At 40.4% G+C, this 16,747-nt stretch overlaps 1 protein-coding gene across 3 annotated transcripts in view; it reads left to right on the top strand.

Annotated features, from left to right (window-relative positions):
* Window positions 1–2,259, top strand: part of KIAA1210 (KIAA1210 ortholog) — a 36,651-nt gene extending 34,392 nt beyond the window's left edge. For all 3 annotated transcript variants that reach the window (XM_057365614.1, XM_057365615.1, XM_057365613.1), the window contains exon 12: window positions 9–2,259. In XM_057365614.1, the coding sequence (XP_057221597.1) occupies window positions 9–181 (173 nt within the window). In that variant the 3' untranslated portion in view covers window positions 182–2,259. The remainder of the gene's footprint in view (window positions 1–8) is intronic.
* Window positions 2,260–16,747: the final 14,488 nt, after the last annotated feature.

Here is a 16,747-nt window from a genome sequence, read left to right as displayed (position 1 = left end):
GTTGGCAGGTAAAGCTGGACCCCTGTCTCAGGAAGCATCTGTGGTTCCCGCTGTGGAGAAGGAAGTGAAGCTCTCTCCTACCCTGCCAATGACACCCTGCAGTCCTGCTGAACCRCCCTGGCTGTCCCTGGCCAAGAAGAAAGCCAAAGCATGGAGTGAAATGCCCCAGATTGTACAATAGCAAATGACACGAGCATCYTTCTGTGCATTGCCAATAGCTGTGTTAACTCCATTTAATCCCTTCTTTACTGTGACCATTTTTTTTGGAGAAAAAAGAGCCTTAAATCCTTTGATCAGACTGTTGTATGTAAATAGACAATGAAGAAATGCCACWGTGGGCTTAATTTGATGTATTAGGAAGCTGAGCATTTCCCACTACCAAACACTTGATTCATTTTTATATGCTTACACTTCTGATGGTGATGTTCTAAGAAGACAYGCTTCAGGCTTTTGAAACATTTCTCTAGCAAAATACGTTTTTAAAGTTCCTTTCAAAGAAACTTTTCCTTTTAAAAAGACCAYACAGTATTTTGTGCAGTTTTGGCCTTGAGCTAAGAAATTAATGTATGCTGTAAAACAGAGACAATGCTGGGCACTGACGCATCGTGAGTCATGGGCATTGATGTCATCACACTCCTCTCTCTAATGCYCTGGGATGGGCAGCCTGACTTTGCTTCAGGTTGTTAATGGATCTGTTTTGTGATAGCTGTAAGATCCAAGCACGCTGTGRGCTGGAGGGATTCTGGCTTTTGTGTGGTGTGAAGCCTCAGTGCTTTGCTCACACCCACTGGCCTGGCCTAGAGCTGCACACCCGTTCTCTCCCATGCACTGGAAAACCACCACACTGTAACACAGACTCTGCTTTTAGCTATACTTTTAGAAATCTGGGGTAATTTAAACRTTCTACTTAAAACAAAAATCCCTCCTTTCTTTAATTATGACAAACAGTGATTTTTTTTTTTTTTTTGGGTGAGATTCCTCAGCCAACTGTCTCTCTTAGAAAGAGTGCATTGGGGGGAGAAYTCTTTGCTCCTTGAAAGTGGCATCTTGCTTTTAAGAAATGCCCCTTTCCATGTCCATGAAGATGTATATTTAGTCAATTGTATCTAATATTTGTCATAAAAGGGCATCTGCTTTCCTTGTTGTCTCATCAGTCTTTAGCCATTAACTCGACATCAGACTGAGAATGTGCAGCTGGGACAGGATTATTCTCTCAGGGCCTGGCCTTGCAGTCACTTGAGCTGACAAAAGTTTACTATTGACTTTAGAGGATGCAGGCATTTGAAAAAGAAGCTTTGTGAAATGATGTTAGTGGCTTAAGTGACAGTGGCACTTGTTGGTCCTTTCAGTTCTTGCAGCATTGCAAATGGATGTAGTTTTTGTTTACAGTCAGTGCAAAGTTTGAAGGCTGACTTGGCTGATGGACTCTTTTTAGCTGGAAAGTTGGAATTTTTAATGGAAAATATTATCTATTGATAGGGTTAACTGCAAACCAAAAAAATTTGGTTTCAGATCAGCTCAAGCAAGACTTTAATCTTCTAGTCATGGCCTGAATTTAATACAAAACTCTTGCAATTTGAAAACAGTATTAACTAGGAGCTAGACTGTGATATGAWTTTTTTTTAATATAGGTGGAAACTTACTTGCCCATGGAGGCTCAGAATCTATAGATACTATTTATTCTGGACTAACACCAGAAAGAGTAGGAATTTCACATTGGCTTGGTAATCAATGCCTGTTTTGTTACTTGTTTTTCTCTGCTGTAGGAAGCATATCTTCTCTTACAAAGAACTGAAACATTTGTATTTCTCTGAATCTTTTGAGTGTAATGTAAATGAATATACTCAGCTTTGATTTCTGAAATTCTGTACAGCTGTCATCCCACCACAAGCTYACTGACCCTGTGTAAAATACAGGCCTTTCTACATTTACCAAACTCTCTTCTCATTTTGTTCATGTGGATTGTGGTTCTTTACCCAAAACACTGCAAATGATACTATAATCTCTCTTTCTCTGTGTTTCCTTTTGATTTTAATATTGTTCCTGTCTTTTTTGTTTGCTATGTATATATGTTTTTGTAACCCTTGTCTCAAAGGAACCCCTTTTGTATTCCATTCCCATATTTGGTTTACTATTAAACACTGTTGCCCGTGATGATGGTATAATTTCTGGGGAAGGAGGAGGGATGGATGTCCCTCATTCATTAAGGAAAAAATAAAGAGAGGTCTTTGGTCAATATTGACTCTCTCCATGGATAAACTGCATAGATTTTGTTTTGAGGTGATTTTGTGTGGTTTAAGACTGATCATCATAGCTGATCAGACTGAGGAACTTTTCTAAATCTCACAAAGTTTAAAACATCATCAGAGAGCTGATGGCTCTCCTGTTGCTCTGGAGTTATTGCTCCTTCAGCACATGACTGGTTTGAGGGAAAGCGCTCATGGTCATAGGAAACCTTGAAAATTCATGTTTGTGTTCAGAGAAGAGCTCCAGGACATCCTGGAGAAAAGAAGAAAAAGAAAGAAACAAAGAAGAAAAACACAAGACTATCAGGCGATGTAAACTTGAAATTCACTTGTGTTCCTGAGTTCTGAAATTCATGTTTTGAAGTTTCTCTCTGCAAGTACGAGAACAAAAAGCATCAAAACCGAGTCTCATGTAGTCACAGGAGGTTAGAAGATGKGATTATAAGATAAATGTTGAAATATCAGTGATTTATTGATGCATTTCTAGAAGTTGGTAGCTCTATTAGCTACTATTATAGTTTTGATTTCTTGTTGTCCTAGAGTAGATTTTAGGTGTTCGATGAGTAAAAAGAACTAACAGAATAAGCTCATTTTGGGTGCTCATTTCTAGACACAGACACTGTCTTTGAAAATAAGCTGTGTTGAGGTGCGGAGTTGGTTTGCAGAATGTCGCTGTGAKGTTCTGTGGCTCAGGATCTGTGGTGGAGGATGGAGGAAGCTGTCCCTGGAGTTCCTGTGCCTGGGATGTGGCTCCGTGTGACAGCAGAGGGTGCTGGTGCCATCCCTGAGCGGCACAGGATGATTTCGGTGCCTATTTCCATGTGCACTGTTACAGCGAGAGGAAAGCACTGAACACCAGCCCTTCTCATGCTGAAATTTGGATAGAGAGGGGCCCCCTGATAGAATATAGGATACCTTTTTCAGGGCTGTTGTCTAAAATAGATGATGYAATTTGTTTTGAAGTATTACAGCAGAAATTCTCAGCTCAGACAAGCTGCAGTTGCGGAGCTTGTGCCACCTGCTCTCCTAAGTGATTTCCAGATCAATACAGGAATAATATCAGCCTGTGAGGGTACTCTGTCCTTTGGAACTGTGCCTGGAAGAGGATGGATCTGAAGGATACAGGTCATGAGAGATGTGATCAGCAGCCTAATGAAAAAAGCAAACATTTCTCTTTGTCATTTCCTCCAGTGTTTGGTAACCTACTTACAATTTTGTTAGGGATCTATCCTGGTTATAAGATTTGACAAACTTGTCATATCAGWCATCACCAAAATGTTAGTAATGATGATGTGGAACCTCTTGGGAAATCTGAGCATCTGTTTAGGATTCTAACCTTGATTTGCTTGCTGTAGTATAGAATTCTGTCTCCTCTATGTTGTTAGAAGTTATTGCACCCAAAGTATCAATATTTGTTATCCCAGGCTACAGCCTGAGATAATTCTTGATGCTGAGGTTCACTGAAACCTCTGTTTTTTTATTGAAAATGGCTTTTTATGCCTTTTAAGGAAGCAGACAGRTGAAATAAACTGTAAATTCTGAAACTGGAACACAAACCCATGCATCTGCCCAGAACARAAAGGTTGCTCAGGTGTTTCCATCTGGACAGTTGAAGGGACATGGCTGGATGATGATGAATGGAAGTGCAACTTGAGAAACAAAAGGCTTGGAGTGGGAAGCTACAGTTCAAATTACTGTGTCATAGTGGGATGGATCTAAGCCCCAGGAAGGGAACTAAAAAGGTTCTTTAAACTTGGCCCWTCCTGCATCTCTCCCTGCACATRAGGGATGCCAGATTTGTTGCTTTGAGCCACGTTAAGCAGGTGARCACCATGACTGCACTGAAAATCAAAACCTCTTGTGAGCTGCTGATSAAGCCCACAGCAGTGCAGCACTTTAAATGGAATTGCTGTATGATCTGTGCATTAAAAATGCAGCTTCTCAGGAGTGAGCTAAGCCAAAGTTTAGCAGCTCCCTCTGACTTGAGGGGCAGATTATTTATTGACTATGGAAAATGTGAGGTGCTATTTTTATTCTCATTGTGCTAGGAATGATTTATAAAGAAGCTATTTTAATAGCTGTTTATTTTTTAGAGGCAGTTCAAAGAAGAAAAATCTAGAGGCAGATTATCTAAACAGGATTATTAACTGTCAGTTCTTGGACTGATTTGTAAGCCAAGTTAGTCACTAAACAAGAAGCAGGTATGGAAATGGCTGAAACAGGGAGTATTTAATTTATACAATTTTGTGTGATGTAGAAATGGAAAGACAGAGCAAGAGATTGATTGTCAATAATMACCTACATGGAAATGGTTGTTTGGCACCTGGAAGACTCATTCCAGCCTTTCTTCTCTCTGCCTCACAATCTATTGCTTCCCTCTTTAAGCATTCTTACTTTTCATTTGTGAGGTCAAAACCAATTTTTATTTCACCTGTTTTGTAGTCAGCCCTATTTTACAGGATTTGGATGAAAAGCTGACAACCCCAGGATCACAAACCTGTCAATACTGGCAACACTTGTTCAAAGTTCACCCCAACCTCCATGGTTAAGCTAATACTGCATTGCATTTTCCCTGTTACACCATTCTAACTCCAAATTAGTTKTTATTTACAGGTATTTTTCCAGCACAGAAGGGTGGGGTGGACTGCTTTAAAAGGAGAGCATTTCCACATCGCTCAGGAATATATTTCTGTGGCATTGAGGTAACTTTTTCCAAGTTACACAATAGGTTCTGTGTAGTAACTGCAGCAATGTATGGGGAAGGGTCAAAGTCCTGGGACTGTGTTGTGTTTCCATAGAGTTTAAATTCCATGCAGCAGCTTCTCCTAACGGTGTCACTGGCAGAGCAGGAGGGGATGGTGCTGGCTGGTGATGCTCAGGCTGTGCTCAGTGTCACTGTGACATGGGCAAGGGGGACAAAGTGACAGCCCTGAGCAGCAGTGCAGGGGGACCTGCACCCCAAGGTGCAAATTTACCAGCTGTGCCTGTGGGATGAAATAACTCTGCTGGACTTTGTGAGCTGTAGAAATATGTTTTATTCATGCAGGAGTAAATAAAGTGACATTTCTGTCACAGCTAGATGTACAAATTAGGAGATATCTACATTAAACCGGAGCTGTGTTTTAAACACAAGAGGCATTTAGTCAGGTTGGATCCTGAGTCATACATATTTCAAAGAGGAGCAATAAATATCTATTTTAGTAGAGCATTTAATTCGTAAAGGGACTTCTGCCCAAAGATGAGTGACCTCATCTGTAGTTGCATGAAAAGAAATCAGAACAGAGCCTCATTTTATATTTTTTTTCCCCACTTGGTCAGAACAGTTTATTACATAAGCATACTTAGTGTTATGATCCTTATAAAAAATAACTGTCTCCTTACTTTGCATTGTTTGAAAAATAAGAGCTTTGGCTGTGAGATGTACTACATATTGTGGTAGATTAATCACAAAATAATTGCATGTAAAATGCTAGAAGAATCAATATTAGTTCTTATTTGCTATTTACTGAATAATTTCAGAGCATGATTTGCTACTAAAGCCCAAATTCTGCAAAATGCTCCAGCATGGATCGGTGTGGGCTGGGGCTTGGACTGACCCCTTGGGTCTGCTGAAAAGTAGATTCCAGGTGTAGTCCTGCTCTTCACTGATGCAGTGCAAATTGGATTTGGCCCCCTTTAAGAGATGTTCAAGCAAAGTGGAACAAAAGCTTTCAGAAAAGCGTGGGGTTTTTTTGATAGTCAAGCATGTCATTCAAATCCAAACGATGTAACTCGGGTTGAAATGGCATGGGCTGATGTGGCAAAGTGTAATATTACAATCTAGAGTCCAGCCATACTTGAAGGTGGGGAAAGTTGGGTTTTACCACTCACTCCTAGGAATTCAAGTCTGGCAACCAGGTTGGTGTGGCTCTGGTTGGGCTGTTGGTTGGGCTGTGCTCARCCTGTAGATGTGTTTGGCTCAGACTTGGGTGTGAAGGTCTTCACTTATCCCCAGGCATTGCACCCTAAAGTGGTATCTGAAGTGGTCAGAAGTTCCTCACAAATGCATCCTCTCCAAAGCCACGTTTGCTCAGTCCTTCCTGAGAGTCCTTCAAACCCCATTGAGGAGGGGCTGCTCCTGCAGTGTTTTTGTGCCCACAGACACCCTGCACGTTTGGTTTCCGTGCACCCAGAGGCTCCCTCCTGCCCTGCAGCAGGAGAAGTGTTTGTGCAGCTCCAGTTTAGGGGCTCTCTCTCTTGTGGCCAGTCCATGGTATTAGGAATCATCTTGCTCAGTGGGTTTCCTACAGCACAGGTATCCTTATGGCTGCAAGACACTGATTTGGCCCAACATGCTCAGTTTACATTCAACAGTCTCCTTTGCAATTTCACCAAAATCGCTGGAATTGACACAAATTGGGTAAATGTAATTTATTATGCTGGTTTATATCTTATTCCATCCTTTTCCTATGTATTTTACCTTTGAAGGCAGTACCTTGAAAGTGAGGGTATACAGATACAATGCTCTAATTCATTTTTAGAGCCTGCCACTCCTTTAAAAAGGCAGTTTGTATCTCTGGAAAGCTAATGGCACAGCAGAGGGAGCTGGGATGGAGTGGTGGGATGCCGGGACCCCTCCGTGTGTGGCACAGCCTCTCGACCTTCTGTGCCCTGGGCAGCAGCCTGAGCCCTGTTTTGGGAACAWTGGGGTGCAGCAGTGGTTTATATCTTATTCCACCCTTTTCCTAGGTATTTTATCGGGGTGTCCGGCCCATCCTTGGGCACCGGGATGTCCCGTTCCGAGCGGGCTCCATCGCCCGGGGCTGTGGGAGCGGCTCTGCCCTTCCAGCGCATCGCTCCCTGCGCGCTCCGGGGTTGCGGCTCGCAGRCACACAGCCCTGGCTTTTATTTACTCTCCCCTCGTGTTTCCCTCGCTGTGCTGATGTAACCGAGGCCATTGCATAATAAGTCCTCAAAATTACTGTCTCGCAGCTTTTAGCATGTGAAAGGAGCGGAGCCAGCAATGCTGGCGGTGTCCAGAGCTGGAACATCTGATTCCTTTGCCTCGGACCAGCAGCTCGTCATTCCTCTCACTCCGTTTAATACTGGGAATCTCAGACGTGTGCTCACACACTTTTGTACTGACTGGGCAGAAGAACCCAACCATTTTCCAGACAGAACTCATGCTTTTGCTAGACTTCTSCATTTGTTTTTATTAACAGCATGGGTCTGTAACCGCAGTACTGCAGGAAAGGTTTTTTATTTTAGGGATTGACCTAAACAACAGACTTTATGCAATTTTCCAAATAAATGTAAAATAACAAGAAGGATTTCAGTGGTAAGTGGCACTTTGGGTTTTTTTTTTCAGATCTTACAAACAACCCTGTCAGACAGGAACAAATCTGCTAAAGCCAATGGAATTAGTTTGGTCTAAATAAGATTATAATTGGGCCTTTCTGTTACTGCRTTGCTCGACAATAAATCCCAGTAAACAACTTGAGGTCAAGTCTCTTCCTAGCTATGCCAGAACTAYGCTGAAATTGGGGGAAATTGCCCCAAATTCACACTGTCTGATCTTCTACAGTGTAAAAAGGCCTGAATATCCATCTATGTTTCTTGGGTAGCCCTTTCAGAACTTGGCTTGTAATTAACAGCCATCTCTTACTAGAAATACTGTTTTGTTGCCGTGACTTCCTGGATGTCACTGCAGACATTCCTTCCCCTGAGTTGTCCCAAGYTGGGAGATTTCACAGGCTGACCACAGCTGAATTGAGGTTTTGGTTCCATGTGTTGTGAAACTGTAATTCAGATGTGCTGCCATGGTCCAAATTTGGACCTAACTCCCTCAAAGCRCAGGGATATTTGGAGGATTGTTTTTTGTTTTTAAACCCATGCAATTTTCTTGTTCATATAAGCAGTGTTAATTTTGGACTCAGTTAATATACAGCCTAATAGCAGAATAGCTGCTACTATCAACAGAATCATAAATATTTCTACTAACAGCCAAGCCTGGCATTCTGACTCTAATTAATCTGATTATGCTTAATTATATATTGTCGTAATCTTTGGACATATTTTTTGACGARTGAGGCTGTTAATCAGTTTTGTCAAACTGGCATTCACTGGGATAGGGATTTACCTTGCTTGAAGGCAGTATAAACCCCTGGCTAAAAAGATGACTATCTTTGTATTTCTGGAATCATCAAACTAACCTTTTGGGTTTTTTTTTTTACTCTTTATAGTGCAGTGAGGTGAATTATTATTCATTTGAAAGAAAGAAATTTACGGGAAACAGTTCATCTACAGCATAAAAAAAATAGTTTTGGGGTAGGTGTTAATTTATTTGGGCTTTCTGAAGTTTTTGAGAGTTAACAGCTGTGCTTGAAGCCCAGGAATGAGAGCTGAACTGATGCACCTGTGATCATTTGTTGTCCCAGAAGCAGCAGTGCCTGTGTGTCTGATCAGCCTACGTTTGGCCAGTTTAGTCTAGCTAGGAAGGGCTGAAAATAGGAAGCTGCTTTCCATTCTGGTTTTCTAGAGGAGTGTGTTTTGGCTCCAGAGAAGGCAGGGAGTAGACATAGAGCTGTGCCTGTTCTTTGCAGGACATCCCACTTCACTCTTGCCTCATACCTGTTCTGTGGAGTGTAAATGTTCTGCAAATTTGCCTTCTAGCACTGGTTTTCTGCAGAAACATGTCCAGCATCTTTCATGGTCTGGTAAGACAAGGCTTTATTGGACTGCAGGAATTGGGGATGGTTGACTYTGAGCAGTGTGAAATGATGGTTTCACATTTAGTGCCTTTGCTGAACTGCMACTGATGCAAACTGCCTCCACAGAATAAGCCCGGTGTAAACTTTTCCTAAAGGACTGAAGAAAAAAAGTTGGTCTCTGGCAATGAAATGCTGTTTTTATTTTAGGCATCTCAATGTATGAGTGAGGAAGTAATCTGATTAGCACATTTGCTAGAGAAATGAACCAATGGGAAGGTGAAAATATTAATAAAAGATAGAGTTGATTTATACTCAAACTGGCCTTTAAATTTGCAATATATGCTGTAAGAACATGCTTATATAACCTCTATTTCTATTCATAAAGGTTTATGTGGGTCTATATTGAATTATGCATTTAAAATTAATCCACTGAGGCAGCCCACTGAGATGCCACTTCTCATTTAGTAACTGCATTAAGGACTTTGTGCTTCATTTAGAAACTGTGAGAAGCTTGCTTTGTGCTGTGGAGAGGAACTGGCCTGSCAGATTCAGACTGGCTATTATAGGGGTTTTAAAACAACCATCTCTCTGTCTGTCTCTGTCCAAGTTACCAGTAAAAGTCTGTTCTTGACTCGTGTGACCTGACTGATGCAGCTTGGCTGAACCTGACAGACCCAACCGACTGGTGTCAGATTCTTAGAARAGATTAATGAAGATTTTCTTCAGGGGTTGGGAACAGCTGATTCTGCCTTTGCGAGGCCGTGGGGACCCAGAATGAACAGACACACACACATTTGGTTTTTATACGAGCGGCTGTAATTCAGATTTATTAAGTGTTTTGTTTGTGTAGCTTTCCAGTTCCTCAGACTTTGCAAAAGGGTCAAGAGCTCTTCGAGATCTTTACGTGAGTTGTATTCTAAGAAATCTTAGACTTTTGGTTTGTCTGATTTGCATTCTTCAAAGTGCAATTTTGCTGCAAAAATGGCATTGTGAGGCTCTGTGTTGTGTCTGAATTAAACTTCTTTAGTTTAAAAATAAAAGCACATCAGTTCTGCATATCCACACTGGTGTAAAATMCAGCTTGACTTATCTACAAGGCCTATGTCGCTGATCACAAAAAATGACTTATTGCAGGAATGAGTGCTTGTATTGACTTTGAGCAAAAATGTTATCTTCCTTTTCTGCTTTTCTTACTGTTTTTATTCTTAAGATAGTGCTTTGTGGCCTTAGTTTAAAGAACTTGTGAAATACCTGGCAAGGCTCAGTTTGTGTTTCTCATTCTGGGAACTGTGCTCATACTGCCAAAGTATTCAAATGTCTCCTGAATAATTAAGAAGTTAATTCTGTGGATACTGACACAGGAGAAGTTTTCTCTCATACAGAGTTGTGTTGTTTTCTCTCCCATATTTCCCCTTGTTCCTTGTGTTTTCCACTCCACATTGCAGAGRGCTCAGAGGCACCTGGGAGCTCACCACCTTCTCTCTGTTTCCACCTGCACGCTGGCTGACTGGCTGGCAGATTGAAATTTGAAAGGAGAGGGTAGAAATGGAAAAAAAAAATTGGTTAAAAATGAGCCACCTTGTTCAAAACTTCTCAGAGATGATGGACGGGCAGGASCATATTGCAAGTGAAGTTCTGTAGAAAACCAAGCTAAAATAGTTGTAAGAAGAACATTCTCTCATTTTTACATTCTGTCTCCATTTACCAAACTTGTTTGGTTTGCTGCTTTATTTTCGTGTGAGAGAGTTAATATGTGTGATTTACTAGAGGGAAGCTAAGTTGAAAAAAAGGATTTTTATGTAAGTACAGAAAGTGCTTATTCCCCTGATCATTTTTATCTGGCATGGGATTAAATTCCATAGTCTAGATTCAGCTGCTGTAAATTTTTTCTCTCTTGCATGTGTGGCTCTGCCCTGGTTGATGAAGGTTTCACTGCTGCAGGGCGTTGTGCAGMCAGTCCCAGAAAGGACTTTGACTGTCAGGGCAGACACTGAGTAAGATGCAGTAGGTAAGGTAAATAACATCTATATATAATGACCTTATTTTAAAACAGTCTAGCCTTTGCCAGAGATGTGACAAAATTAAGACTGAGATCCTCAAAGTTATTTAGGTGTCTCATTAATGCAATGGAGAAGTGSATGTCTGAGTATTTAGGGACCTGAAGTTAAATCAGAAAATAAAGAACGTCTCAAGGAAAGTATTATCAAAGACTAAAATAGATCAGAAACATATTCCTGTAAGTGTCACCATTWTAGGGACTCCTTACAGGTTTATTTGTGTTTAGATTAAGGGTAAATAAGCTTATAAAATTAAATGTTTATTTTAATATGTGAAAAGCAACTGGTTGCATAACTGTCGAGTTATGAAACCTATATTTTTGTCCTCTGCATCCTGAACATCTGTGGCCTATATTTAATTGTAGTTTTCRTCTTCAATTTGAAGAAACAATGTTTAGCCTGAAGACAAAAGTGATCTGTGTAGTGAAATCAGCTAAATAGTGTGGCTGAGTCTCACTTGCTAATGGAAAAAGCATTTTTATATATTTCTAACTTTAAAATTTTGTTAATTTGATAGTTTGAATACAGTTGAGACTACTCTGTTATTGTGARCCATGTGAAGAATGAAAGTGTTAAGACATGGAGGGATTGTAACTCGAGAGGAACAGGTGCATAAGAATAGAAATGTGTGGCCATATTGCAGCATCAATTTTTAAGCAGAAATCCGTACTGATTCCAGTAGGAAGTAATTCTGATGAAATATTGATGAAATGATGTGATATGGCCCATGGGCAGGAAATAACGAAATGTACAAAATAAGGCAAGGCAGTAGAAGTAGGGAAAATCATATGAAATGCAGAACCAAAAGGAATGAGCAACTTCAGAAGTAATACTCCTGAAAAGTCTGGAGAATGATCTAGAAAGAAGGTTTTACACAGGGTGGCAACATGAAAATGTCATCACCTTTCCCTCAGCAGTCCACCACAGATTTGCAGCTGTAGTCTGTGTTTTGCAGTTGGTCCATATAATGGRCTGGATGAGGTTTCTGTTTCAGTCAACCTCCTTTTCTGACATGTAATTCAAATCCAAATGCTAATCTGCATTTGTGACTCAGAAATCTCTGACATCCTTACCAAAGAAAGAAAAGATGGAGCCTTCATGAGATAAAGAAAGGTGATACTTGAAGGTAGTTTCTGAATTTTTAAAATGCAKGTAGTCAAAAACTTCTGAGATTTTGTGTTCCCTTTGCTTCCACRTTATAGAAGCTGTTAAATTCAAGGTCTCCATGGGCTTCTTAGCCCATGTCTGAGTTGCAAATCAAGCTGTCTGCAAGTGCACACTGATGAAAACAAAGCAGGTTATGAAGGTTTAATTTTAAAACAAATTCTGTTGTAAGATGTAAATCTTAGGGTTCCCGGGTGCAATCCTGAGGAGAGATCTGGAGGTGAAACAACAGTTTGCTCCAAACACAATATGATTTATTTTCATAGAGGTGAGGAATTCTGAACTCCAGTTGCTGCCTGCACAGCTCAGGAAATGGATGGTTGCTTTGTGTGGCTTGGGATGGGCTGTTCAGTAATGAGGTCTTGTTCAAAGCCATGGCATTAAAGAGCCTTATCAACGAGGTGTCCCAGTTAACTGAAGTGAAGGTGGAAATATTTCCATCTGCTATTAAAATGTAGCTGCTTCTTGTATTCTGCCAGGGACATAATAAGCATTTTGAGAGTTTTCTAACACATTGCCATTCATTTCCCCACATTGGATCTGTAGATTGAAAAGAACACAAAAAAGGAACCCTCAAACATACGCCAATAACACATGCATATTTATGCAGCCAGCAGTTCCCTTGTTTGAGGAGAATACTCAAAGAATTAAATTTCATAATTTTCTGAAATAGCAAGGACATTTAAAGAGCATCTGTGGATTAGTCTGAGTAAGTTTGTTCTGTGAATTGCTTAAAAAGAAAACAGACTCTTCCTAGGTATTGCAACAAATTGTTCCCAGCACTTCAGCTTAGTACAGTAAATGAAAATTCAGAGGAAGCAGCACAATATTGGATGAACCTGCTTCAGAACATTGGCTCAGGCCACAAAGCAAGTAATTAACAAGCTGAATGAAGCATTTAAGCCCACGCCTTATCATTTATGTAACTAACCTTTGAGTTTTGGACGCACTGGTATGCTGCAGTGAAGCCTACACAGTGTTTCTTTTATGTGTGTGTATTGAGCAAATGGGAAATGCATACCCTGCCATTTGTTTTTCACATTTTCAGCACTTATCAGAGTTCTCTGGCTGAGTGATCTTATATTGCAAAAATGTACGCCTCTTGGTCCTTTTTTTCTGTAGTGCAGCATGAATCTAGACGAGCCGCAGCCTTGTTGTGTGTGGGGGGATGTATTCTACTTTTAAGGGTGCTTTTGAGCTCGTTTAAAGCATCATTAGTAGCAGTAGAAAAGAATTAATTGAATGCCACTTTTCACCAAAGAAGTGAGCAACAAAAAGAGTGACGGGGATTCTGCAAAGTCCTTGTTTATGGAGGCAGCCTTCAAAAACAGCTTTGGAAACAAATCAGGAATGCTGTGAACCAATGAGGTCTGAAAAGACGTAGTTTCCATCCTTGTCACACATCTGTTTTTCCCATCCTGAGCAATACTGGGCATGTTAGGAACGCTGAGACTGCTGGTGACAACATTAGGTTCCTACAGAGCTSGTGAGATAGAAGCGGAGTGTAACATCACCTCTGCACTTGGGGAATGAGTCATTTTGCTTATTAATGCTCTCACTTTCGTCTCTGCCTCCTGTTCTTTTCCCCATCACTTTAAAACCAGACTTATTTGGAACTCTTGTAAGACAAACACCATTTCTCCTTGGCGGGAGGAAAATAAAATAGCATACTTAACATGGTTATATAACACGCTGCTACGCATGCCTAAAATGAGGTCATTTTGATTAATATATTTATCTGGTGTGCAGCTGGAACAGGACATGTAATTGTGATTAAAAGACCACCGTTTTCTTTAGTCTCTTTGCAACAGCCTTCAGTTTTGTAACTAATATCCCTGAACTTGATGGAAGTGAGTTGCTGGTTATGTCATAATTTGTGCCCTTGGGCTATGGTCCCAGCCCTCCAAACCTCGGAAAATCGTTGTAGTGTGGAAATAGAATTTCCTTTCTCTCTTCTTTCCTCTGTTAGGTAAGAATTCTGCACTAATTATGTTTATTAGAAGTAATTAGCAACATATGCATAGAAGGAGGAAAGAGAACGGGGGCAAACTGTGGAATTCCTTWAAGTTGGAAATGTTGCTGGATGATGGAGAAAGTAAAAAGATGAGATGAGTGATAAAGCCAGTCACAGTGAGCCAGGAGAAAAAGTGGAGCAGCACGCTGCAAATGTCTCTAGTATCATCTGTGGGAACGAGAGAACCGGTAGAATCTGCTTTTGGAATACAAGCAGATGTATTTTTCTTTTGGGATGTTGAACTGCCATTCTTCAAAGTTCTGACGCATCCGGTTCTATTTCGGTTTGATGACTCCTAACTAGACACGTTAGGCGGCTGCTGCTCAGAAGCCAGCATTTAAAAACACTGTGTTTTTCTGTTCSACTCTTTCTGGCAAAAAGCTCGTTATTCAAGTGCTTGCTCTAACCTTTAGTTACCCTGGTTGCATAACTGGAAAGCAGCATCCCACCATGCACTTCTGTGACCCAGTTGTGCCTTTCCAGTAGTGACTTTATGAGTTATGAAAGGTGTGTCTGCCACATTGCTACAGAAGCATTTACTCTACTGACCCTGATTTCCTAAATATYATATAGTCATTGTTCACTAAGGAGTAAAAAACAGCGTAAAACTGTGTGAAAAAAAACCCTAATTCCACTAAGTTGAAAATCCTTGTGTATGCTCTTTAGCCTTGATAGCTTTTGGACTTCTCATTGATGAAAAAAAAAAATACTTGTAGAACCGATTTTAAAATCATTAATGCTTCAGTAATCTTTCAAAATGAATTTTAGATGGTACATTCAGTACTAATAGTCACAGTACAAATCATTGACTCATCCAAGGAAGAGCGTGAATAACAATTGCTTTGTTGAACTGATTTGCAGTCTAAATTGTGATGTGCAGCTTTCACGTTTTCTAGATTGTCTGCAGACTTGCTAAAATCATTCCACATTATTGTATCATCTATTACCCTGTATTCTACTCATGATAAAACCTCCCTGTGGATGAATTTCTAATGTCACATAGAGATAACTGTTTATTGCTGGCATTACTTTTACAAAATTTTCCTGTGGCTCATATAAAACACAAAAGAGACATGTGCTTGGTTTACTTTGCCATCACATAACACAGCATAAGTCAGTTATATAAATAAAGTCACTTACATAAATAGCTTAATTCTCCTTTCATTTATATGGATTTATAAATCAAGAGCAGATCTACTGAAACAAAAGATGGTACACTGGCATAAAACCGGTATTGACAGCTTGTGCAGACTTTCATTATATAGATTCTTTCAGCCAGTGATTTTTGGGCTTTAACAACTTGAAAATCACCCTATCCTAAGATGTAAAGCATGCAGAATATGGCAGCTGAAGACTGGTCTTCATAGSAAAGCTTGCATCAGCTTTCTAGTAGCCTCCGTATATTAATTTTTAGTCTCAATATACAATTTACCTGTGTAGTTAAAAAATAACATTACTGTTGTTTAGTAAGCATGACTTAACCAGCTCTTCTGTTGTGCAGGATTTAGAGAACTTTGTATTAGTGGCTGATGATAAAAGCCTGTTTGAAAGTGAGAAAGACCTTTAAAAACCCATCCTAGCCCTACAGTAGTTTAGTAATTCAGTTTCTATTCTTCTTTCACCCGTGCCTGTGGCCGAGAGGCTGAGAGATGGCATTCCTTACCTTKTCCTTGGATGTGAGTAGGATGGAGCAAAGACCAGGCAATCCATGGCTCCTACAGTCGAGGCTAAAGAACTGCTGAAACTAAGAAGTCAGCACATCTTTTGAAGATGAAAGACTCTTGCCATCATACCTTTCACCCAGTCACACATAGAACATTAAGAGATGCTCCAGGATTTTGTGGCACCTCATTCACAAAGTAAAAGCATTTTACTGACATTTTGGAAGCTGTGGCAGGTCACAGCCAGGAGCTGTCCCAAGCCATGCCCTTCCATGCCCAGTGTGGCACAGGGTCCTGATCCCATCACAGCCAAGGCAGCACAGATGGGGTCTGTGTCGGGGAACTGGGGAGCAAAAGGCTGGCTGGAAGCAGCAGTTTAACTGCTTTACAGGATAGAAATCATCCAAAATTGCTAATGATCATTTTAATATGAAACATTATGTAAGTGTAGATGACTTTAGCATATTTCAAATATCATTTGAATCAATCTGTGTAGGTATGCTGTTATAAAACGAGGACACAGTGAGCAAGTAGTTGGGAAATATTTTGCTGTCCTATATTTGGGTTAAATTCTGTTTCATATTGCACTAAACCCATCATTTTTATAACCACTCTTWAAGCTTTCAAATCTAAAGTTATGACTTAAAAACAATAGCTTAAATCAACACTTCCCCAAGAAAGGCTTCAGGTTTGACTTTATACTATTTCCTGATGAAAATGCACTTCARCCAAAGCTTCCTCTGCTCAGACCCAAATCTATTTTGTTTTAGAAAACAGAGGCCTTGACATAATGAGTTGGAGGCTCACCATATACAGCCTTAGCCTGTGCCCTGGATTCTAAAATAAATGCAGAGCCTGAGCAAGCTTACATAAGAGGCCAGCAAGGCAACCTCTGACCCCAGCAGTGGCTGGGGCT

The sequence above is a fragment of the Malurus melanocephalus genome, unplaced genomic scaffold (genome assembly GCF_030028575.1).
Source record: "Malurus melanocephalus ecotype Western Australia unplaced genomic scaffold, MMel_1.1 scaffold_56, whole genome shotgun sequence".
Lineage (NCBI taxonomy): Eukaryota > Metazoa > Chordata > Aves > Passeriformes > Maluridae > Malurus > Malurus melanocephalus.
Note: the sequence above shows the minus strand (reverse complement) of the source record. Positions and strands in the feature narration are given on the sequence as shown.